General features: G+C 31.3%; 1 protein-coding gene across 4 annotated transcripts in view; it reads right to left on the bottom strand.

Moving 5' to 3' along the window:
• Positions 1–27,671, bottom strand: part of LOC118195126 (protein FAM98A-like) — an 87,263-nt gene that overhangs the window by 12,003 nt on the left and 47,589 nt on the right. For all 4 annotated transcript variants that reach the window (XM_085807792.1, XM_085807791.1, XM_085807789.1 and 1 more), the window contains 4 exons: positions 26,537–26,622; positions 12,391–12,501; positions 8,268–8,468; positions 3,389–3,488 (listed from right to left, as the gene is read on the bottom strand). In XM_085807792.1, the coding sequence (XP_085663918.1) occupies positions 3,389–3,488; positions 8,268–8,468; positions 12,391–12,501; positions 26,537–26,622 (498 nt within the window). The remainder of the gene's footprint in view (positions 1–3,388; positions 3,489–8,267; positions 8,469–12,390; positions 12,502–26,536; positions 26,623–27,671) is intronic.

Here is a 27,671-nt window from a genome sequence, read left to right as displayed (position 1 = left end):
TTCATGTTTCAGTTACTGAACAAACAGCCCACATCACTATCTGAAGAATTATATATAACATTGAAAAACTGCACAGAAGAAAGGCATACCAAAACAGAAAATGTCTTACGGTATTTACATAATTATAACGATTTTAAAAATGAATATGAAAAAGGAGACTAACCAAATCAAATCTGATCAAATTTATAGTAAATTTTCTTAGTCTTTTACCCACAACGATATCCACATTCAGAAGAATTTGGTACATTTATCGAAGATGACGATGACACTAATGCCGATATCTATGGTGAAAATGAATTGTCTCTTGAACAAAAATCATAATTAACGATAACTTAAAAAATTTCAACAAACCAAGATGCAATACAGAAATCAGTTATTTCCAAAACCATCCTACTCAAATTGATTTATTTGAAGATCAGGGATTTAGAGGTAAACACATGGAAAAAGCTAATCACGCATTGCTAACAGTACCACCAACTAGCGTAGATGCTGAAAGAGCATTTTTGACAGCTGGTAATTTTTGCACAAAATTACGTTTCAGGCTTTCTGACAGTACAATTGACACATTATGCTTTTAAAGATCACATTTAAAAAATTTGTAACAGAATAGTGATACTTACACATTTTTTTTTTGCAATTTAAATACATAAGATGTTTCTTTACTATTTTGTGATTCTTACTCTCTAATAAAACTGGCCAATTAGACAAAAAAAAAAAAAAAAAAAAAAAAAAAAAAAAAAAAAAAAAAAATGTTTTCTTTATCTAATATCCCTACTACTGGTATTAAAACTGGTATTCTGGTATTAAGATATAAAAATAGCGAATACTGGTATTGAACTTTTGGTCCGAAATTGCAATCCCTACTGAAAAGTCACAATGCAAGGAAACTATCATGGGAGATGTCATTACAGAGCTAAAGAGCAGCAATAAGCTAATAAGTTGAATACATATCTTGCTGTGACTACAGTTCAATCTTACCCATAAGGAAAACCATCCAGCATCCAAGTCATTCCTTGAGAAATACACTGAAAGGTAAGTCACCAACTAGCGTAGATGCTGAAAGAGCATTTTTGACAGCTGGTAATTTTTGCACAAAATTACGTTTCAGGCTTTCTGACAGTACAATTGACACATTATGCTTTTAAAGATCACATTTAAAAAATTTGTAACAGAATAGTGATACTTACACATTTTTTTTGCAATTTAAATACATAAGATGTTTCTTTACTATTTTGTGATTCTTACTCTCTAATAAAACTGGCCAATTAGACAAAAAAAAAAAAAAAAAAAAAAAAAAAAAAAAAATGTTTTCTTTATCTAATATCCCTACTACTGGTATTAAAACTGGTATTCTGGTATTAAGATATAAAAATAGCGAATACTGGTATTGAACTTTTGGTCCGAAATTGCAATCCCTACTGAAAAGTCACAATGCAAGGAAACTATCATGGGAGATGTCATTACAGAGCTAAAGAGCAGCAATAAGCTAATAAGTTGAATACATATCTTGCTGTGACTACAGTTCAATCTTACCCATAAGGAAAACCATCCAGCATCCAAGTCATTCCTTGAGAAATACACTGAAAGGTAAGTCACCAACTAGCGTAGATGCTGAAAGAGCATTTTTGACAGCTGGTAATTTTTGCACAAAATTACGTTTCAGGCTTTCTGACAGTACAATTGACACATTATGCTTTTAAAGATCACATTTAAAAAATTTGTAACAGAATAGTGATACTTACACATTTTTTTTGCAATTTAAATACATAAGATGTTTCTTTACTATTTTGTGATTCTTACTCTCTAATAAAACTGGCCAATTAGACAAAAAAAAAAAAAAAAAAAAAAAAAAAAAAAAATGTTTTCTTTATCTAATATCCCTACTACTGGTATTAAAACTGGTATTCTGGTATTAAGATATAAAAATAGCGAATACTGGTATTGAACTTTTGGTCCGAAATTGCAATCCCTACTGAAAAGTCACAATGCAAGGAAACTATCATGGGAGATGTCATTACAGAGCTAAAGAGCAGCAATAAGCTAATAAGTTGAATGCATATCTTGCTGTGACTACAGTTCAATCTTACCCATAAGGAAAACCATCCAGCATCCAAGTCATTCCTTGAGAAATACACTGAAAGGTAAGTACCAGATGATTGACACTTTGAGAAAGTATTGCATATTATGACAAAGTCTGAGAAAATAAGTGGTTTGCAAGCACAAAGGGATTCATATCAAATGAATGTTAGCATGCACTACAAAGGTACACTTTGAAATATTATGGTGCTTTCATTTTTGGGGTGAAATCGAGACTCTTTTTAAGATGTATCAACCTGACATACTACTTGCTGCATGGTAATGTAGTCATTTAATGATTGCTACATGAAGCTATAGCTGTGGGTATATGATAAAAAAATCACGGTTTTGGTGAACTCCTGCATACTACATGATGTGGCTTTCAAAGAACAAATGGTCAAATCTTCAGTCTCATGTATGTGACATGTATTTTAAATGGGCTATATGGGGTTTATGAAAGCTTAACAAGGAAGGATAAACATAGTAGAGAATATGAATTCATTGCATCCACAAAGAAGATTCTTTAAAGCTCAACTCTTCTATAGTCAAGGTTTGCATTGAAAAATCACTACACTCATTAAAATTTCTCATTATAACCAAGTGAATAATTTGGATCACGTGTGCAATTTTTCATGTGAAAAATGTAATAAAACCAAATGCTTCATATCTGCCCTATTTAATGGAAGCAGCAACCATTAGGCTTGCATAATAAATGCTCAATGACAACTTCGATCCCCTTCCATACACTTCCAGCCCACAAGCGGCAAAATTGATGAACACTGGTAGTTTCGACATGGGTTCAATTTCAAGCAAAAGGGCTGGCTGCATAGCTGGTCTTCATGGCTTTCTCCTTGTGTAACGTGCATACAAGCCAGTTTCCCTTAGAAAGTCCTCCATGAAGACATTTCTTCCCTTACACAGAGAGTCTTAAGTGTGCTTTAACATAATCAACTAAACCAAACCATACACTTCCAAAGTATACTTCATTGGTTTCTTTTCCTGCTGAACAGCGGTACAATATTATGACTTACACATAAAATATAGTATTATTGGGTATAATCCATAATAACAGTTTTATTATATGTCATAAGTGCTTTCTAAAGATGGTTACTTATTACAATAGGTAGTCATTAATTATTCAGGAATGTATAAAGAATGTCAGTATAATTTAGAATTGAAGGTATCTCATCTGCACTTTCTTGTACACATTTCTTCTCTTTTGTGACAACGCTTTTGTACCATAAAATCCTTTACCTAGCAATAAATTAATAAAAAGGATGTAAAACCAATGGAAACTTTAAAAAATGCTTACCTGCTTTAGCAGCAAGTATATGAGAAATCTTTACTGCAGGGTCAACAGTTAATCCACTTTTTTTCTTCTTATATATATTCATTACCTGATCTGATTTACTCTATTTTAAATAGAAACATACAATCCATTAAAAAATTCTGTTTAAATGAAACAGTATGAGACCAATTTGTACAAGTTTACAACTATACAAATTTTTAAAAATGGTTTATGCTAATTTAAAAAAAAGGCATTAATCATTTTTAGATAGATCGACATGTGGCTCTAATCACCAGCAGTTGTACGGCGGAGATACATTTACTATTACACCACCTTAAAGATTAAAAGATATTATGGTAAATACTCAGGAAAGAAAAAAATTAGGTTTTTTAGTTGTATAATCCTCCTTTAAATTTATGAAAGTGATAGTGCTTTACATTCATTCGCCAAATACTTAGTTACACAAGATAAGGTTTTAACTGCAAAAGAGGATTAGCATAAAGATTGTGACATTAAGATAATGCGGCCATCTTTTATTAACTGCTTATAAGTGTCTTCTTTGCAAGAGATACCCACTGTGTCAGTTGTAGTTTTTCTACTGAAGAAACAATTTATCAAATGGCATAAAAAACTAAGGTTTTCATTCATAAATTTTGGAACAATTGGAAACGAAAATGATCCAGAAATCCAAAGAAGCCATTTAGTATGAACAGCACTGAATAAGAGAAGCTAGTTGTAAGTCATCCTATAAGATTCCATAGATAATTATCACAGATGGCAGAAAAGATTATTACATTAAAATATAGCCAAATCTTTATTAACACACCACTTTATCTGACATTCTCCACAAACAGATGGTTTAAGAATTTCTGGAATTTCAAAATAAGGGAACCATGCACTTCCATTTCTTAAAATGATTCCATTTACAATGCACCACAAAGACAGTTCAGCACGGAATTGGGAGAAGGAAAATTCTCAAGCTCTCTGACAAATTAAACCGATTCCTTTTATAAGACATTGAAAGAAATTACACTGAATCAAACTGATAGTAACATCCTTGTAAAAATTCACAGATTAATTTAAACCCCTCATTTCAGAACTATCTTAAGTTTTCAACTGTAAACATGAGATAAAGATACCAAAATAACTGCATATTTTATCTTCAGTTGTAAAGATTATTTTAACTAATGACTGCTAAATAAACCTTTAGGGGAGAAAGAGAGAGAGCAATATTTTATACCTCACTGCTTTGCACTTTCAGAATGAGGAGAACAAATAAAGCACAAATAGAATGGCATTTGTAGTAACAATACCCTGACAGAGCATACAGGGAGAAACAGACTTCTGCCTTTATGAATGCAACTTGAAGACTGAAACCCTAGATCAGTGGTCGCCAAACCTATAGTGAATTATCAAACAAAAGGACTATCAACATTTAAAAAAAAAAAAATCTCACATTTGCTTATTGTCTATAAAAGCAGTTATTGTCGTCACCGTAAGCTCAGTGGAGGAATCAAGTTTAGCCAACTGGAGCATTAAATGTGATCTACCAAAAACGTCTCTGTGAGTGACCGATGATGCTTTTATATATTTTGTATCTACGTTCTTTATTAACATTCATGGAACAGTTTACTGTTCTTTTAATTCTACAGAATAGTTTTTTTTTACTATATACTGTTGACTGAAGCTCTGGTTCTCTTGTTTTAACTGGAGGAGATATGCATGTACAAATACCAATGAGAATTTTCAGAAATTGATTATTCTTGAGGGAGAGAAATTATAAAAGTAAATCAAAAGTTTTTAAATCACATGCTAAAAAAGGGTAGAGTGAAAATATATGAATGAGTATGGTGTACATGAAAAATTAGTAAAGCATAATACATGTAATAATTAAATTCCTGAAGTCTAATAAATGAAATAACTCAAACAAAAGCATACATTAAAAAATTACATTTGCTACTTATAGTAACAAGCAGATGTGAGTACAATGTTTTATTTTCAGTTCAGCACATATGTTTTCTGAATATTTTTCTTTCAATCCATGTATGCTCATTATATCATATTTGAAAATTCTAACTCATTATCCCCCCCAAAAGTATTGAAGTTTACAAGATACAGCAGAAAGTTAAAGTTATTTGTGCAAATTTTGCAGATAAAACACAACTACAAAATTTATTTAAAGACTTCAACCTTAGTATTAATGATTTCTCAAGGATTATGAGGGACTTAAAAAATTCTTAACTTCCACATACTTTACATTACACAACATTACCTGAGCTACAGATATGTAAAATGAATAAAACATAATTTAGAAGACATATGTTTCAGGAATCCATAATCAATACTAGTTTAAACAATATAAGTAAAATAACAAAAGACAAGTGCTTCAGCCCTGAATGTCCATTATGAGCTTGCCTTATAATGGACATTCAGGATTGAAGCAAAAATATATCTTACCTTTTCTTAAGTGAATTCCTAGTTCCAGTTACCTAATTTTACCATGTGTAATAATAATTAAATTCCTAAAAATGTTAACAGTATAAACAGAAGTGTTTTTTTTTTTTTTTTTTTTTTTAAATTATGGAATAGTAGTTGAAATTTGTAAAGCTGTTCGAAATTTAGTCACAATAACCCCTTTCCCGACTAAAAAAAATGTATTAAAAAAGAAAGGAATAATTTTTGTACCTTTTTGCAAATTATTCACTAGACTGTAAGATACTTCCAGGAAGATTGCAGTAAATGGGGAAAGGGGTGGATGAGGAGCACTGCAAAACCTTCATAAGAAAGACTAAACTTAAAACACAGCAGTAGACCCTAATTTGTTGTACTGGCAAAATTATTCAAATTCATGGATGAGGGGCCGTGATTTCACCTTATTTACTGAAATTTGAAGCACATCATGAGTCTTAACACATTAAAGGCGGGAGTCGTAGTACTATGATTTATCTCGACTGTAGCTTAAAAAGGTGGGAGTCATAGTACTACACTTTATCTTGACTGTAGTTTAGTCGTACTACTACTATTTAGCTCGACTGTAGCTTAAAGGAGGGAGTCGTTGTAATACTATTGATTGCGCAATGTGGTTAACCACATTACATTTTACACAACCACATTACACAACCACTTTACATTTGTATTTAGTATGTTTTGTAATTTGAAGCTGTTCGGTAGATCAAATTCTACTTACAGTAAATTTTGAAATCCTTCAATATGATTTCACGTCAAAATAAGGATATATATGCAGATGATTTGATGGACATTGAAGAGCCACAACCTGGTACATCGAACTCTGCACCACGGACTCCATGATATAAAATTGATCCGCCTGGACGTCTTTCACTAGACATCAAAAAGCACAAATTAATTCAGATAGAAAATAAAGGCAAAAAGCTATATGCCCAATGAAACTGCGCAGTTTGTGCGGCACATAAAAAAAGAAAGTTTACTTGCTTCAAATGCGAGTTTTGCAATGCACCTCTTCATCGTGGCGAGTGTTATCAACATTATCACACTCAGAAAAAATACTAGATTCTTCTCATAAATATGTACTTTAAAACATTTTTTGTAATTAGTGTTTAGTCTTTATTAATATTTCTTGTAGTTTTAAGAGTTTAAATAAACTTTTTTAAGTCTAAATTTTTTATGATTACACAAAATAATCGCCCACTCTAGGACAAAAAACGAGGTGAAGCGGTCACCGCATTACCTAGCATACTTTCGTCAAGATCCCCCTGCCTTTAATGTGTTAATACTAAAAACTTGATAAGTAGAAAATTCAAAATGATTACTGTAGATTGGATGTTATTGGAAGACAACTGCCCTAAAGAAAATGCCTTCATTTTTTTTTCCCTGATATAAAAGCCTATTCTGACTCTATGTGCCTACACAACAGTTAATACACTAACACAGTAATTTCGAGATTCCGTATAAAATTAAGCTACACAGTGACAGGTATAATGAAGAAGCAGAACTTAAAACATCTTTGAAAATATCAAACACATTAAACATCTTATTCAAAAATTAAATATACTGTGGTACCTTGGTATATATCTGCTTTAAAATACGTACTGTTTGGATGCAAAAATGTCACAAAGAAGTTGGAACTTAAAAACATCTTTGAAAATACCAAACACATTAAACATTTTGTTGAAAAATTCAGTATATTGTGACACCTATGTGTACATCTGCTTTGAAATACATACAACTGGGTATATGTGCTGTTTGGATGCAAAGATGTTTAATATATTTGGATTATGACTCAATTTTCATAAGTTCTAACTATGCACACTGCTTTTTTTTACCTCTTTCAAGACACTGCTCTGAACGACCATAAGCATCAGTATGTCTGTTGCTATTCTGAATTTCCACATGACTTTTTGTTTTCTAGCATTGTTAACAATGAGTTTTAAGAAAGTTAAAGTGAAGAGTCAAGCAGCAAAGAAAATGGTTATGATCACATCACCATGGAGGTGAAAAAAAAAGTGTCGAAAAAAAAAAAAAAACCCATGAAGATGGGTATCCAGGACTTGACAACTGCATACCATACGCTGAGAATGATGGTACCTATGATTATGAAAAATAAAGGCAAGACCAAATAGGCTAACACTGCAAAGGGCTTGAAACTGATTACCAAACAATCATGTTAATAAGTTTTATGCTGGCAAAGTCTTATGTGAAATTTAACACCTATTATGAATTTCACATGAATATTGGCTCTATATAAAAGTAATACTGCAATACTTAGCAATGTACAAAGCAATACTTAGCAATGTAATAAACATGTTATTTGAGATTAAGTCTTGAAAACAGTAGATATGGAGGCACTATTGTACATGAATACTGGCATGCGAGAATATGTATGCATTACTGCTTTTTTGAGAGATAAGTTAGCAATAGTACTTACTTTTAACCTCTCTGACCAACAGAAAGATTTTACTGTTACATCTAAACGTGTCAGAAGCAAATTTCTCCTAGCCTTATATTCTAGATATATTTCTTGATAGAGACGTTCAAGTTGAAACCATTGTTTCTCTGTTAAGTATCCAGAAAACAATAACTCTCCCACTACTTCCTTGGGAGAAAAAGGGTGGCTCAGTGACTTAAGCTGCAGAAGAGGAAGAAATGTTATGCTAAAGCATGAGAAAATTTTCACAATGAAACTGTCTATATTACATTTTAAAGATCTAACATAGAAACTACATATGGTGGTGAATGAATGTAACAATTGTATATAATGAATAACAGAACATAGAGTATGATGCAGGGACAGTAAAGGTTTGGTATCATAGGAATATTTTTTACCACTGAATAACTGTTCCTTTTACTGTCACAAAAATATTGAAGGCTATTATTTTTAGGAATGAACATATAATCCCTACACACACAATATACAATCTTTATTATTACAATTTTATGTAGACTGTGAATGGCAAATGTATTAAAAAAAGAGAGGAAAAAAATTATTAGAAATTATGTTAAAAAGATTGATGTCTTAAAAAGTAATAATTTTCTTTAAAACATAGTAGTGGAAACGTTCTTATACAAAAAAATAACGTTTTTGTGATGTAGCAACTGCTACATTCATTGGCGACCTGAGTTAGTAATGGTAAATATTATGGGAAATAGTGAGAAGATAGGAAACCAGTCAAATGGTGCCAATTCTTTCAAAACTATGAAGGTAAGTGTAAAAATTCCTCTTTTTTGAATAGCTAAGCCAGAAATTTGGTTTTATCAGACAGAAGCACAATTTAAAATTAATGGTTATATCTAATGAAGATGCCAAATTTAACTACATTGTCTCACAAATGGAACCTAAATATATAGATATTATTTGGAACTTAACTGATAAGGATGAAAATAAATATTTGTTGACAAAAGAACATTTATTAAATGTATTCAAAGAAAGTGAAAGCAAGCTAATCAAACCTTTTCACCGAAATCGAAACTGGCAACATGAAACCAAGTCACCTATTACAAAAAATGAAATCCTTGGAAACCAATGATATTTCTGACATGGTATTAAATGCTCAATATTATGAACTCTTCAAAACCAAACTATAATGTTCTTAAATTGCATAGAAAAGTAAAGAGTACAAAAAACAGGAAGATAAAAATACCTGCTGTTGGAGACAACAAATCATTGTAAAAAATTATTCTAATTGAAAATAGAGCAATATGAACCTGGAAATGGTGGCATGCTAATAAATCGATTAACTCTTAAAGAATTAATTAGATATTATCTTTTTATAGAAACTTTTTATTTCCTATTAAGTACAACATCCCTTTCTATTAAGGCCCATCCACACGACTACGCTCGAAACGTAGCTGACGAACGCGCTTTTACGTTACCAGCGAAAAAGCTTCCAAACGAGTACTCTTGCAAAGAGTGCGTTTAACCAATAGAATTATTTTGCACAAAAATCACGTGGTGCTTTAATATAGCATCAATGGAGCTGCATTTTGTTACTTCGCTGTGCTTCTATATGTTTGCGGCAAGTTGCCCGAATCAGGTGATTTTTTGATAGCTGAAACTTTACTTCATTAAGCAGAGGCAAAACCGCAAAAAAATGACGAGAATGGTTTCCAAAGATTTATTTAGAGCGACCTGTTCAAAGAGATTTTTTTTTTTTCTTTACTGCCTTGTTTGTGAAATGAATATCCGGAATTATTTAATTCCTACTATTAGCTCACACTCTCCATATATCTTGTTCAAATTTTCAGTCATTAATAAAATACTTTTTTTTCATTCACTCAAGTTCAAATACAATTTTTCAAACTTGTAGTGGATGACACTTGATGTTAATACAGCTTTTGGACATATTAAATTTTTTAAAATTTTTAATTAAAAATTCTGTTTGTATTTTTATTTATGTCTTTTTTTATTTTCTTGGCGGACCTAAGTAGGAATTAACTTATTTTTTTTTTTTTTTTTTATATTACTTGCTTTTTAATTACTTCAGGGTGAGTATCGACCAGTTTGACAGACTTGCAGATTCTATATTGTATGAAAATTAGGATTTATAAAATTGGTTTGGAATACAGTATATAAAGAGAATTAAATTACTTAATTCTCTTTATATACACCATCCACCATATAATAAAACTAACTTCCTATTTTTTTAACTCCCCCTCCCTTGGTCTTTTGTTTTTCTTTTTATTTACTTTTGAATTTAGAATGAGGTTCAAACTTTGGACAGTTTATGAGAAATTATGTGCATGATAAAATATGCAATAAAGTAAAAACAGAGAATTTATAGATGATATATGATAAAGAGATGCAGATATATTATTACATAAGGGTTTCTATTTGCAATGCATATTTTTAAACTAAATTAAAAACAATAATAATAATGAATAAAATAAGAAATGAAAACAATAATAATAATAGGTAAAATAAGAAAATAATGATTCATGATTAAATATAAGAAAAATGTTTCAAATGAGAAAAGCTAACTGAATTATATAATTTCTACGGGTGAGGTTCGAACTTGCCACCTTTCCATTTGCAAAGCAGCGCGCTGACCACTCAGCTATCTGTGATAGCAGTGTATGCGAAAAATAATGTAAAAAGTAGAAGTGACTGCAAAGGTAATTTAATTAAACTTCAATACATGATTGCTGTATGACACAAGTTGTAACTTTCTTCCAAAATTTCGTAATTGTATTTTATCGAATACTCTTTCACAGTCAACTGCTTTATTTTAGAAGTTGTTATATTGCTGAAGTTAGATTTGGTGTATTTAATATTGGGATATTTATAGAGCTTTTTATTACACATGATATAGCCAATATTTATGATAATTAAGGAGAATTTTGTAAGGCAGAAACATTGATTTCGTAGAAACTGCAATTTATTTAGGTTCCTATTACTTACGGTGTTATAAACAGGTGAAGCATATGGATATACTGGTCAGAACATTGCTTTATAAATATACAGTTTTCCCCTTTAATGATAATTTTAAATTTATATACAAATACATATGGTTTGAGAAATCTGAAGATGGCGTGAACAATGCTGATTATTTTATTGCTGTATACAGTTATGATATTTCCAAGCAAAAACTCATCTCTGTGTGGTTCTGACGCCATATTGAAATGGGTAAGCAAGGTTTTCTGATTATGAAATGTGACAAAAACTCGGTCAGCTATTGACTATACGCGCGCGTCGTGAGCGAACTCAGTTTTACGTCTTCTGCGTCACGCGAATTTACACCTGAGTCAACTACGTCGCAAGCGTACACGTGTGGACGGGCCTTTACTCCTTTTAAAAACATCATTTACAACAAATTCTGTTATGTCTATGGACTAAAAGAATATTTGTGAATATAAAAATGGATTATTTTGCTAGGCTTTAAGTGGCTATGTACCTTGAACAAAGGTCAGACGGCACAAATTTATGAGTATTAGATAAACAGGATGTTGGAGTATTTAATTTTTGAATTAATAGTTAAAAATACTTTGTTTCTTTGCACACAACCAGTGGTAGATGTACCATCAGTTGAGAATCGCTTGTATATACTGTTTTTGCAATTTACTGAAACTGTTAAAATAGGATTTCATGTCTTATTATATTTTGTAAATGGTTTAACATGCCAAATAGTTTTCTCAGGCTTATTTTATTATCTGTTTGCATCACACATTTGGTTCTACTGTTTTGATTTGCTTTCATGGTGCAGCTTTGCATGCTAATTAAAATTAATTACTTTTTTATTCCTGCTAGAACTTATGCTATTAAAATTGAATTTTAATTGAGTAAATTTCTTACAAACCTTAGATTTTTTTAAAATTTTGTTTTGAAAATGTTCAGCACAAAAAATGACACATTTTGAAAATTCTTATGCAATGAGGTTTAATTAAATTTTAAAAAGAACGGGAAAAAATGCAGAATATCATATCAGCATGTTTGGAAAACTGATATACTCATATATAAAAACTAAAATTTTTAATAAAATATAAAAATATTTATCATACATTTAAAAGCTTGTTTTGCTGTATAAATTATTTATTACCATTACAATGAAATTTACCTTCTTCTCAACTTCAGTAAAAAGTTGTTGAGGTGTGATAGTGTCAGGAGGTTTACCAAAACGCAGAGAAATCAGCATATCTTTCAATTCTTTAGCTGTATTTGATTCAATCTGTTTAAAAGCAAGTGGATCTCATAATCATTTACACCATATTTAATGAATATACATGTTTTACATAATAAATTGATACACAGGTGATAAAATTACACTAGCCTGTTATTTAAATACAAAAATATATTTTATAACATGAAATTAACTACATTTTGTTGATTTAGGCAATACATACTACAAAAACTTTAACTTGCATCAACTGCCCAGAGAAATGAAAGTCAAAATTACCTCCCTCCTCAAAAAAAAAAAAAAAAAAAAAAAAAAAAAAAAAAAAAAAAATTTTTTAGTTGTTTCTAAAAGCATCTGAAATTTCTTAAAAGTATCTGAAAAAAATTCTTTTAATTTACTTACATTTATGGTGCCTAGGTCACACCAATTTTGTTTAAACAAGTCTTTGTTTGAATTAAGTACGTAATGCTTTCAGATTAATCATACTGGTTCTTCATTTTCTAGTGTTACATGAGAAGATATAATTTTTGCACTGAAAATGGTCCAAATTTACTTTGATGTCAGGCAAGTAACATTACGACCACATTAGCTTTTCTTTTCACTTTAATTTCATTCTTTCCTTCTCAGTACACTGTGTTTCCTAAAATCCTATTATTTTTAAACATATCAAAATGAAAATAGTGATTTTTATTGATTGATGCTTTCTATTGATGCAAATTCTCTGCTTTCAAACAAGTGCTTCAATTTCAACGCGGTTGTGACAGTCTATAGAAGCGTTTGAGTACATGAGTTTAAATGGCAATATAAAAATTTCTGAAATGTGATTCCGATTTTTTTATACAATAAAAGATTAATTAAGGCTAAAATAAGATAAATGGAGGACAGTGCTGTTTGCTTGAAGCAGAAGAATCTATTAAAGCTATCACAGTACAAAGTCCGTAATTCGGACTCGTCGGGACTTTGGTGATTCCGGATAAGGGGTTTTTCTGGATTATTGATCATCAATTTAAATCTGGTAAGATGGCATGCAGAAATTATACAATTAAAAATACGAAACCATAATTTATGAAATAAAGAGCAATTATGATCTAAAGGGTATCAAAATTTACAAAAAAAAAGCTTAATATTTGTTTATTTTATTAAACATTTCTTTCAATGCAAGTTGTTCAAGTTGCTTCACTTTTTGTGCTAATACTTTCTCTTTAATTCTCTCTTCTATGAACAGACATAATTTCTTGTTCAGTTACAAAGTTCCACTGTTCAAATCCCGTAATTACTATGTTGAAAAACCGACTAAACTTGTCAATCGAAATTCTTTCGTTTTCAATAACAATAACATTTTGTTTTCGTTTCTATCTACGAAAACGTTTTTTCTCTGTCACTTTCTTCACTATTGGAAGCGCGCATGTGTAAACACTTTACTGGCTTTACGCGCATGCGTAGCGGATGCGCGCATCAAACGTGCATGCATAAGTTTGTGGCTTTGAGGTCCATATTATAGACCATTCCAGATAATGGACGTCCAGATTACGGAATTTGTACTGTATTCCTTTGGTGTTGACCTCTTTATAATTCCTTGTATTTGAGAACAATCTCAAACAAGTGCATCAGTTGCCCAGAGATCAGTGATCCAAGACTTAATGCACATTCCAATGATAAAAATATGGCTAAGCACAACCAATGAATTTCTATGGAAAATAATAAGAGCAATGGTTACTACAACTGGAAGGCCATATCTATCTCTACTGACGAGGAAGTCTTCTAAACTTGAACTGTCAAATTTCCTCAAAAAATAAATATACATTTAATCTAGACCATATCTGTATAAAAATTAACTGTTAATATTCTATAGCTAATAAAAAAAGTGTAAATATGCAGTTTTTAATTGGCAATGGCAAAACTTGCAACAAAATTTTAGAATTTCATTAATTCTGCAAAATAGCACTTGCATTGACAAATAAAGTAGATCTATATATTTTTTAGTTCTTATTCACAATTATTTAGATTTTCTTTATAATATTATGTACTTCTAAATGAGCAAAAGCAGTGTATTGTTGCTTTCCAGCAATTTCCATGTTTTGTTATGAATGCTTAAAAAGTTTTTTTTTTTTTTTTTCCTCCCCCCCCAATAGAACTGCAATTTGCATTTACTTAAAATCTTATCTGGACTTGAGGGGTGGGCCAAATACTTGTTTTGACGTTATTGCCAAAGTCTAAACATTAAGGAGTTACTGGTTTGGACTTTTAGTTCTACACAATGTCTTTTGAAAGATTCTAGAGCAGACATTTAAAAGATTTTACCCAAAAGGTTATTAAACTGAAAAATTCAATTTCTGAGATTTAAAATAAATGATTGAGCGTTTGAAGATGACCAATCTGCTTCGATGGCTAGAGTTGGAATGGGTGGTTTATGTTCGAACATAACTAAAGCATATCAACCTACAGTATTTTATCTCATTTTTACTATGTCTGCCAGTTAATTTTTACATGCACAAGAGTTCCAAGAGAAATTGCTTCCCTACATCAGTTGAAGAAACTGGCTCTGAAAATGAATTAAATATCTTTATGTCAAATAATGAATTTGGGAAAAGAAAAAAAAGACTACCACCTGAAGCCTCAATCATGTATTACAATATTAAAGAAAAAAAAGGGCAGTGAAATTCTGCGAAGTATAAGAAATGATTCATACAAAATCAATATGTAGCTTGGAATAAGCTCAAAGTAAAATTCAGCCACTGAATTTTCATTTTAAAACGGGAAATGGCTCATATTCACGTTACACATGGAAGGAAACAAAAATTTCCATACAGCTACTCTGTTCATGATTTGAACACAAGTTGAATGAGCTGTGCTCAGTAGTTTTACTGCTAAACGACTGGTAGCCTTTTCATTTTAAAACATTTATAATACAATTCAGTTCACTAATTTTAATTGTGTAAAATATGTTAACACTTTAATCTTTTTAACTACATTCGATCTGTAATCAGTGTATATATTATTGCATATAGTAGCAGCATTTGTATCATGCTAAAACATGACATCTTTCCATGATAAAAAGATTTCAAAAATATTTTGTACGCTAGCCTAGTTTTCCAAAATTAAGTTTCCATCATTTCTATTTAACATATAAACCCATATGCACTGACTGCCAAAATATGTTTGCTTACTTTTCAGCACTTAATTCATTATTTTATACTTCTGTTATGTGAATCAATCAGCTTAGTGACTGCTGAGTTTTTAAATCTGCATTTTGAAAATTTTAGCTTGCCAAATAGTACTGCATTGCCAAATCTTGTTATTTTTTAACTATCTATAGAACATACTTTTTTATTCTTAGGCATTTCTGTTGAGTAGATTCAGTCATATTTTTAACACAAAAAAATTGAGAGGTTTGGAAGACATTCCGTATGACTGTAAAGGACTACACCTTGAAATAACTTATGGTTGAGTACAGTACAAAGTCCAAAATCGGGACGTCCATTATCCGGAATAATCTAAAATCCAGACTTCAAAACTACCAACAATGTTTTTCTCGTAGGCTTTATGCATGTGCATTTGATTCCCCCTCAGCGCATAATAAAACGTCTGGAGAGTCCCGATTCTTAATTTCACTTCAACACTAAATAAAATACCTTGTTATTGAAGAAACAACCATTTTAACATAAATTTGTATGATCTGTAATTTGGCTCCATTGTTATGTATCTGCTTGGCACACATCTCAAACTGAAACATTCCACATAGATAGATACATCGTTGACCTGACGCCAACCTGGCGAATCATTATTTATTATACTTTCCTTTCATCATTGCATGTTTATCAACTTGAGTAATGACTCATGTAGCGATGCCTAAACAATTTTTTTATGCTAGTAATTGAACAATAATGGAGTGTGGTAACCTTTCATGTTGGCATTGCGCTTGGCGATGATTACAGATTTAAGTTAAATGCACTAAAAAATGTTGATGAGGTAAAATTTACTAAAAATTTCTTTCCATATGCTAAAAATAGATTTTGTTGATGATACTCATAGACCTAAAGATTACATTTAGGCTATTTGAATTAAGAATAACTGATTTGTTATTCACATAAACCCAGAACTAGTGCCAGGGCTCATATAGTCGCAGAATTTAGGACCCATACAGACTGCATCACGCAGTAAGATATCTAGTGCCAGCTCTCAATAAAAGTATATGTGGGAATTTATTTATTCAGAACTCTGATAAGCCTTAAGCATGTGCAAGAAATAGACATAAGTATAATAAATAATTAAACTAATACAATTCAGGCTTAATTGGACCCACCAGCGGCCGAGCGGTAAAGTCACTGAACACTGGTAGTTCGCTCCGAGGTTCGAATCCCGCGAACGGGTTGGCTGCATGGGTGTTTTCATGGTTTTCCCCATGTGTAACGTGTATACGAGCCAGTTTCCCTTAAAAAGTCCTCCACGAAGGCATCCCTCCCCTTAGGCAGATAGCCCTAGTGTGCTTTGCCATAATTAAATACACCTCCAGGCTTAATTGTCTCAGTGCACAATAGAAGCAAGATAAAATTTAACGGAACAACTTGTCATTAGTTGCCAAGCTCAAGATGCATAGCCAAATTTGATGATTACAGCCACTAATTTTAAAGGTTTTCGGATATCGCAAAACAAAGGTGAAATTTTCCAATCAACGGATTGTGTAAAGAAATGTGGTAATAAATTATGATGATATAAAAGAAGTTTTTCATTGTGATGACAATGCTTTTCAATCATCAATCAATTAATGAATGGCAAAACCTGTAGTATGGTTCTAGATCCAGAAAATACCACTACCGATAGTGAAGAAAGTGACAGAGAAATTACTGAAAACGAGAAAATTTCGATTGACAAGCTAGTCGGAATTCGTGAAGCAGCAGTTACAGGACTTCAAGATTACGTCTGTCTACAGAATTAAAGAGAAAGTATTAGCACAAAAAACGAACAACTTACATTGAAAGAACTGTTTAATAAGGTAAACAAATAAATACTAAGTTTTTTTTTTTTTTTGTAAATTTTGATAACCTTTAGATCATGAATACTTCATCATTATTTCATATTTTTAATTTCATAACTTCTACATGCCATCTTACTAGATTTATCTGGAAAAATCCCAAATCCAGAGTTGCAATGAGTCCGGATTTTGGTGTTTGTACTGTACCATGAATTTCTAAGTTAAAGTAGAAATATCAATGTGTGCATAGGCGAACAGCTAAACAATTACATGTACTATTCATGGATGAGTCATACTTTGTGCTGGAATGTGATGATATACTAGTGAGGATCAGAAATGAAGAAAGAAAACAGAACACATTGAGTAACATACAAGAGTGTAAACATTGTGAAAATTTTGTACTATTTTTATTGAAAATACTAAAAAACCATTTAATAAAATTAACAACTTAAATCAAGACAAATGATGTACAGCAGCAAAGATCACATTCCATTGCAAACTTAGCTCAACCATTCATAACTTGGACATACAGGGAAAAAAAAAAAAAATTCTGGATTATAAGTATATAAAATGCATTGAAACTGTTGAAATGCATTTAGTATTCTATTAATTCCTACTAAAAAAAGAAAAATCTGCTTGGAAAAACTCAATTTTTAACTATGCATTATGTAATCCACATCTCGTTTTTTAAGGGAATGAAACTAAACGGAATTGCATATCCAAATTTTCTATAGAGGACTGTGATCTTGATTGCCCTCATGTATTTTGCCAATATAATGATGCCTTCAAAGAATAATAACCATGAGAAATAAGCCTGTAGACACAGTGCACTTTTAAAAAATCATGAAAATCAAATGCAGGCAGACAGTGCACTGAGAACAAAAGCAAAAATGAAATATTAGTGCTCAGTACTAGTTCAGTGAATCCACTTGACCAATGATAAATGAACAACAAGAAGGTTTTATAACTGATTCCCTTGCAGATGAAAACCAGGTCATTATGAAATCCAATCAAAAGTTATTTCTATTGAGCATACACATATGAGACATTGACTATTTTTTTATGTAATAGGGAATATTCTGCACACATTCATATACTTGACATGTAAATTAAGAGGAATAAGAGTCATTTTAAATTCTATTGACTGAATATTTCAGAAGTTTTATTGTTTCTTTTTAAATAACACTAAAAAAAAATTTCACTCATGTAAGCAAACCAAGTCATTATTGTTTAAACAAATAAGGTGGGGGGGAGAAGGAATCAAAAACACATCCATTTGACTGCAATTTTGCAATTTGTACACTGTTAAAGAATCTTATCATCTGCAGGATTTTATTTTTGATGGAACATGGATGGACATACAAGTCAAAAAAAAAATTTACAGCAAAGGGTTATATAGCATTAGGGCCACTTTAATAAAGACACTACAGTTATCAATTCAAATAAAACTCACTAGCATTGAAAAGTATACAAATTTTATCACAAAGTGCTTAATATTTGTGTAAAATGTTCGACTCACACACTGATCAGCAGTACTGAGCTATAACTGGAGATAAAACAAAGTTTTATGCTGCATTACTGGCAACGATTTATCTTGAGCAGGGATGATTTAACTTGAATCATTTGGGAATGAAGAGAATCATTTAGGACCAAAGGGGAGAATTTTGAAAACATACTGCAGATTTCAGATGTTAATAAAAACTAAAAAATCTTACTAAGTTTAACAAAAAAAGTGTTACACAAAAGTAAACTACATCCAATATGCAGATTTTGTAGGATGTCATTTCACAATATTATAACATTAAAATGATTTTTTAATATGCATCATCACATGGAGAAACATTTACTCATGACTCTTCTATATTTTTAAATAAATACAAGTCATTTCCAAACTTCTGTCATGAGATCTTAATAAATTACTTTTCATAATGTATATATTATTGCAAGTTAGCCATTTCATGTATATATTATCACAAGCATTAACAATTTTTACTTTTAGTTTCAAATAATTTAATTTTTAACAAAATAAATCTTCAAAACTTTATTGTAAGCTTAATTTCTCTTTTTATATGTCAAGGATCACTGCAATCAACTTATGTCACTAAATGAGTTCTAAGCAATGCAAAGATGAGCCACATCTAAATCCATCTGAAATACATTATTCAGACACACGCCTTGCTATTTTGGGCACAACTTTTTTTGTCCCCTGAAAAAGGAGGATTGGATATGTGTCTTGAAATTCATCAAATCTTATTCTAAATTTATGCTAAATTACAGTAGGTTTGTTTGCTTAATTTTCAGTCGGCCACATTTAATTTTAACACTTCATTTTAGAATTTATTTAAGAAGCAATAATAATAACCCACAGCTAAATGGATTCAGTTTACCAAAAGTCACTGTTTGCTAACTAAATTAAAATTTAGTAATTTAATGTACAATATGAATTCAAACAGCAAATTCCTTTTACACAATGCCTGCTCTTTACAATGATGATGATAATAAGATCTTTTTTCGTTACATTTTGCTTTTCATGCAGTTTTTTCCCTATTGCAATGTTTTTCCACACATTACACACACATATAAGTTTTCATCATAAATATATTGGATATTTCTACTGTAAGCACAATTGTAAATTATTTAATTGTTATTAGAGAAAATGGCAACAGCTAATTTCTGGATGTCGTTCTATTTATATATAAAAAAAAAAAAAAAAAAAAGATATACATTGAGATGATGTACGCTTGAAATGTTTAATGGTACGATGCAGTAAGTACGTTTGTTATGTTATGTACGTTTACGAATACGTTACGTGTAGGTTATTAAGATTTATCTTTAAATAAATGTTTGTCTTTTACAACCATTTTACGAGTGATTAATTTAACTACAAGAGGAAGTTAACATAAATCAGAAGTGGGATTATTCTGAAACCTAAGCCTAAAGCTACAAGAATTTGCTATACATAAATAAATTGAAAAGAATTTGAATTTCAAGGTATGTGCATTAATTGATGTAACATATTTATTATAGAATTTAATTTTGTTATTTTTTTATCATTTTGTAAAGAGAGTTTATTTTTTTTTTTTCCATTTCTTTAAATTTTGAAATACATTTAGAATGTCAAACTTATAAAATACCAATAACTGTGTTCTACTTAGTTATCTAATTGGCAGTTAATAATAATAGCATATATATATACAATTTGCATTTTATTGAGTACGAAAATGTCTATTTTCAGTAAGGCAAAGAAATGCGATTTAAGAATATTAGCTGAAGAATTGCTATGAATGAATTGTACGGTAAATGAGAGTCATAAAATGAGCAATTTGAAAAAGATAATTTTGGCTAGCAAAGAGTACGATGAAGAATGCGCCAAAGAATGGTTAAACATTATAATAAATGAAAGAAAAGAAAAAGAAGAAATTGAAGAACGAAAACGTCAAGATGAAGAACGTAGGCAAAAAGAAGAAATTGGAGAACGTACGTGAAAAGAAAAAATTGAAGAACGAAAACGTCAAGATAAAGAATGTAGGCAAAAAGAAGAATATGAGGAACGAAAATGAAAGTATGAAATGGAATTTGAACTGCAAAAACTACGTATTGAAGCAGAAAGTAGATCTACAAATTCTGGCCCCAATGAAAATGCTAGTGGTACGCACATGAATCTAAAGTTAGAGCTTCATCGTTTGATGCAAAAATTTAAACCTGACGAGAATGACATCAGTTTATATTTAATCATGTTTGAACGTTTGGCTAAACAAGTTGAAATACCAGAAAATACATGGGTTACTCATTTGTTTGGCTTATTGCCGTATGATATTGCTCAGTTTATCGCCAGAGAAACCGATGAGATTGCAAATGATTATAAAGAAGATAAAAGGATCTTATTAAAACGGTACAAGATGACACCTGAAAAATTTCGCCAAAAATTTTTTACGCACAATAAGAGTGTAGGAAACACATGGAAGAATTTTGCGTATGAGATAAGAAATTTTTTTAATGAATGGATAAGCGGAATTAAAAGTAGATACTTTTGAGAAAATTAGCGACCTTATTGTAGCGGATCAGATAAAACGTAAAGTGTCTTCAGAAGTAAAAGATCATTTTATTGACATATGGTCAACTCTGACCATATGTCAATAAAATGATTTCACCAATTGATTTAGTTGAAAAACTAGATGATTATGATACCTTGAAGTCAACTTTCAACAATAAACAACCGCATAAAGATGGGTCTTATGACAAACGAAACTACTTTAAAGATGGCCCAGTTGCTGCAATCAACGAAAAGAAAAAACTCTACGGTATCACACATAATGAAAAAGGTGAACCAAAATGCTTCAGCTGTAATAATTTTGGACATATCTCAAGGGACTGTCCGCTGCCCAAACCAGTAGTAACATGCCAAAAATGTAATAAAACAGGTCATAAAGCTAAAAACTGTGTTACTAAAGCTGAAAATAATCATTCAAATGAAAAAAAATTATTCTGTTGAGCAAGTTGATGAAAATTTAGAAAAGAGCAATTCATATTTGAAGAAAGCAAAACTGAATAATTCTGAAGTAGTACAGGCTCTAATTGATACGGGGAGTTCTTGTTGTCTCTTAAGGACTTCAGTTGCTCAGAAACTTAAAGTGAAACCAGCACCTGCTATGAATGAATTGTATGGTTTTGGAAATCAAAGGGTGCCTGCAGTGACCTCTATAGGAATGATTAAAGCCGATAATGTAAAAGGCCAAGGCATAAATATATACCTTGTACCTGATAATGCACAGCCAGTTCATCTAATCATCGGACGGACATGGCTTGATCTACCTCACATCGCTCATGTCAGAATAGGAAAAAGATTTCACTTCGGGTATAGGGAAGATGAACTATTTAGTAACCTCTAAATTGATGAAAAAATAAATCGAGTCTGCCTTAAAGATCTTGAGGAAAATGAATTAGAGAAAAATACGAACAGTCTTGTCAGTTCTCAAACAGATTCTGTAGATAATGGATTAATTATGATAGAAAATCCTTCCGAAGGTACAAGCTGTTTATTAGAAATTAAAAATGGCGAAACTTGTATACCAGTGATTAACGTTGGCGATAGAAGTGTTAGGCTCCAAAAAGATCAATGCATTGGGAGAGCAGAAGAAGTTGAACTATGTTTAAATACTGAAATTTCTGAATTGAGCTAGAACTTAGCAAAAATGGAAAATATTAACAACATAAAAGTTCCTATAAGTTTAAGCCAAGTTAAAATTGGCTCGGATCTCGACGTTGATCACCAACAAGAGTTATTGTGTCTTCTGAATGAATACAGAGATTGCTTTGCACTAAATATTTCAAAACTAGGGTGCACAGATCTGCTAAAAATGGACATTAAAGAAATCGAAGGTTCAAAGCCAGTTTGTATGAAGCCCTATAGAACAAATGCCTCTGAAAGAGCTGCGATCAAAGAAATAGTTCAAGAATGGAAAGAAAATGGAATTGTAACAGAAACGCGATCCCCGTATGCTAGTCCTGTTATACTGGTAAAGAAAAAGACCGGTGAATACAGATTAGTTGTTGATTACAGACGTCTCAAACTATAAAGACGTCAAACTATAAAGGATAAATTTCCCCTGCCTAAAACAGATGATTTATTAGAACAATTGCATGAGTGTAGTCTGTTTACAATGCTAGATTTAGCACACGGATATTTACAGATTCCATTAACTGAAAGTGCAAAATTGAAAACTGCTTTCGTAACACCGGATGAAAGTGGACAATTTGAAAAAATGATTTTTGGCTTGACTAATGCTCCTGCGGAATTTCAACGATTGATGTATCATGCATTATCCTCATTATGTAATAAAGAAGTGTTGTGCTACCTTGATGATATACTTGTTCCAGCAAGGACTTGGGAAGAAATGATTCAGAAATTAATTAAAGTATTCGAAGCACTATGTACAGCTAAACAAACCCTGAAGTTACCAAAATGTGAATTTGCCAAACAAGAAATAGAATATTTGGGCTTTATAATCAATAAAAATGGAATAAAGCCGGGATCAAGAAAAGTTGAAGTAATATCAAAATTCCCAGAACCTAAAAACTTTCATGAAGTTCGACGATTTCTTGGTTTAACAAGTTTTTTTAGAAGGTTTATTCCAAATTATGCCATTAAAGCTGGATCATTGACTCAACTAACTAAGAAAAATCAAACATTCAGATGGGAAGAAAGTCAGCGGAATTCTTTTACAATGCTGAAAAATGAACTGACGAATCAACCAATTTTAGCTTTGTACAACCCTAAAGTTCAAACGGAAGTCCATACTGATGCATGCTCAGAGGGTATTGCTGGCATGTTACTTCAACTCGGAAGTGACGGCAAATAGTATCTTGTCTACTGCGTGAGCGAAAAGACAACGGAAGCTGAAAAGAATTATCACTCGAGTAAACTTGAGCTAATGGCAATTGTCTGGACTCTAGATAGACTTCGACAATTCTTACTCGGAATTGAATTTACGGTAGTTACCGACCGTCAAGCATTAGTTTACATGAATGCAAAGAAATCTAGCAATCCCCAAATTGCTCGTTGGAGTATCCTTATTCAAGAATATAATTTTGAAATACGTCACAAACCAGGAATTAAAATGTCTCATGGTGATGCAATCAGTAGAGCTCCTGTTATTAATTCATCAGACACCATGCATTCTTTGATAGAAGATAATTTAGAAGTTTGTCTGACCTTAAATTTAGACAAACAAATTCTTATGATACAGCATGCAGATGAAAAGTTAAGAGAATTAATAACAATTTTGAAGAAAGACTCAACTGAGAGAACCAAAGAAGAAAATCAAAATGTGGAGAATTATATTTTGAAAAGGAATAGACTGTTCCGTATTGTGGAGGATGGAGAAAAGAAGAAGTTATTATACATCGTACCTAAAAGCATGAGAAAAAGCATAGCTGTGAAGTTTCATGACCTTATGGGACATTTTGCTGTTGATAGGACTGTCTCAAAAATCAAAGAACTGTATTGGTTTTTTGCTATGAAGAGATATGTTCGTCGACATATATCAATGTGTTTCGAATGCCTCATCAACAAAGTTCCCGGTGGAAAAAGACAGGGTCTTATGCATCCTATACCCCCAGGCCACAGACCTTTTGCAACAATACACATTGATCATCTTGGACCTTTCATCACAAGTTCTAAAAGAAACAAGGAAAACAAGGAATTGTTAGTCGTCATTGATAATATGATGAGATTCGTTCGATTGTATGCTGTGAAAAACACATCTTCGAAGAACGTACTGAAATCATTGATGAGTTTCATACAAGAATTTGGATTACCAGATTGTATAATATCAGATCGAGGTTCTTGTTTTACTTCAAAGGAATTTCAAAATTTTTTCAAGGAAAAGGGAATTCTTCATACATTAAATTCAACCTCCCACCCACAAAGGAATGGTATGGTCAAGAGATCGAACAGAACAATTTTATCAATGATAGTAACATCAATGAAAAGTAAAGATCAAAAGGATTGGGGCAAAAGAATTAAAGAAGATGAGAGAAACTTGAATAACACAATCAATAAAATTATTGGGAAAACACCATTTGAAATACTTCATGGATATGTACCACGATTTCAAGATGGAGTTTTGAGATTACTTGCTGATGAAGAAGCAGAAGTTTGGAAGGAACCGGAAAAACTACAAAAAGAAGCTAGAGAAAAGATTGTTAGAGAACAAGGAAAAATGAAAACTTATTATGACAAGAAGAAATCGGGATCTCTATCATTTGAGCAAGGAGAAATAGTAGTAGTTAAAAGAAATTCAAAATCTACACCAGGAGAACCAACCAAAACTCAACCTAAGTATCGTGGTCCAATGGTTGCGACAGAAGTACTTCTGGGCGACACTTATAGAATATCACAACTAGAAGAAGCCTGTGATGGTTGCTTTTATGCATCAACTGCTCATGTAAGTCAATTAAAATCTTGGAAAAATGCATAAGCAAATGATGATGATGACAATGACGATAATGATGAAGACGATGATGAACTTAAAAGGCCCAAGCGAACAGTGCGCAAACCATTGCATTATAGAGACTTTGTATAGGACTTATAGAATTTAAAAATTATTTTTCCTTTTTTCCTACCTATTATTATATTTTTATTGTTGTTTATTTGTCTTTTTAATGTATGACAAGTTTGGTTCAATTGAGGACAATTGAAAAGTCAGGATGGTCGAATGTAAGCACGATTGTAAATTATTTAATTGTTATTAGATAAACTATCTATTGAGAAAATGGCAACAGCTAATTTCTGGATGACATTCTATTTAAAAAAAAAAAAAAGATATACATTGAGATGATGGACGCTTGAAATGTTTAATGGTACGATGCAGTAAGTACGTTTGTTATGTTATGTAAGTTTACGAATACGTTACGTGTAGGTTATTAAGATTTATCTTTAAATAAATGTTTGTCTTTTATAACCATTTTACGAGTGATTAATTTAACTACAAAAGGAAGTGAACACTACTGAGCTACATCACATCCGGGAGCACAGTTGTTGCACTGAATTTCACTACTGCATTGACTGATAAGTTTCATTTTTGATTAGTTCAAATAATTGTTGTTTTTCAAATGTCAAACAGCATAACTTTATGACTGTAGAATTAGTTATCACAGGATGAAAGTAACAGCATACCTAAAATTAAAAGTGGAAAACAATACTGACTTAAATCCAAAATTCTTAGCACAGATAACAAATGAAAAGCATCAACTACACTTTCTTTGATACTATACTTTTTCAACAAAAGATACTTTCTTTGCATTAATCATGACATAAGCAGCTTGTTTCAAAATGCACTAGATTTCAGGATTTAAAATCTTCATTACAAATGATTTCCAGCTTCAGTTTCCAAAAGTTTTTATTAGCAATTTAGTACTTTTTTAACACCAGTGTTCACGCAAACATACATTAAAAGCATTTTTGTTGCAATTATTTTTTTCTCTAAATTATCCATTTAGAATATTTAATAATGCAACAAACCTTTTAAATTTATACTCCCATTAAATAGTTTTGTTACAGCTAAAAATTATGTAAATAAACAAGTCTTCAAAAATGATTAAAAATATAATTACCAGCTCAATTTGCATAGTTGGGTCCTTTTTCTTTGGTTTCTTCTGGGCTAATATCTTTGCAGCTTGAAGTTCCGTGCAGAGGTACACTTGAAATTAAAAACACAACATTCATACACTATTTTTTTTTATTGTATACATCAAGGATGTCAAACTCGCGGCCCACAAGAAATATTTTTGCGGCCCGGCCAATATATAGGCAAATAATAATATATAATGATAAAATAACATATCGACAAAGAAAAAAATGAAATGTTTACTGCTAAGTAATTAACGATAATTTATTCAGTGTTGTTAGATTACTCACAGCGAGCTGACACACACACTACTTAAATTACAAATGCATGTGAGTAGCTTGCGTTCAGCTACCTTCGGCTTTTAGGGGACACGTGCACTCAGAACTTGTATGCATCCCCGGATAGCCGAATGTGGCCGAACTCATGGTCTCAGTTTTCCAATCATAGTTTTGTACGATATATTGGTGCATGCATGTGCATGCACTTTGCTTTATTATTAATTATTACTTAATTCATATTGTTACAGATTTCATAGTTATTTATGTAGTTAAGTTTTTTTAATTTAGAATTGTAATTAGATTTGCTTCATGTTGCCTTAGCAACGCAGACGATTTTTGAAAAGACAGCTGCGTTGGAAGGTTAAAAATAGAACAGCGCGTGCATTTAATACCTAATAAATAAATATCTTGTAATTGCTGTTGCCATCCACAAAAATCCAGATATTTATAGATGTTTCCAGTATATTCGAGAAATTAATTATAAAGCTTATAAAAGCCGAGAACAAACAACTCATCTCAGTAGTAGCTGTAGTTCTAGCGAACTGTTTGTTTACTTAATGCTGTGATTGATTTGTAGCGATTTCGCTGTGAGATAGAATTAGTTTCTCTGTTTTGAATTGATTTTTGCTAAACGTTTGAATTTTGTGATATTGTTAGAATATTTTTGAAGAAATATTTCAGCATTTTGATTTATCTCTTGTGGAAGGAATAAATTTTTGTTAACTTTTTAACGTTAACCATGTTTATTCCATCCCTTTGTATTTTGTATGTCTATATCAAAACCAAGTGATAGTAAAATTAAACGAAAAATCGCTGACGAACATAGAACATTCCAAGTAAAAT

Source organism: Stegodyphus dumicola, chromosome X1, assembly GCF_044657685.1.
Source record: "Stegodyphus dumicola isolate Sdum_Otavi_A_Nest chromosome X1, ASM4465768v1".
NCBI lineage: Eukaryota > Metazoa > Arthropoda > Arachnida > Araneae > Eresidae > Stegodyphus > Stegodyphus dumicola.
The sequence above is the reverse complement of the archived record's forward strand: the minus strand, read 5'-3'. Positions and strand labels throughout refer to the sequence as shown.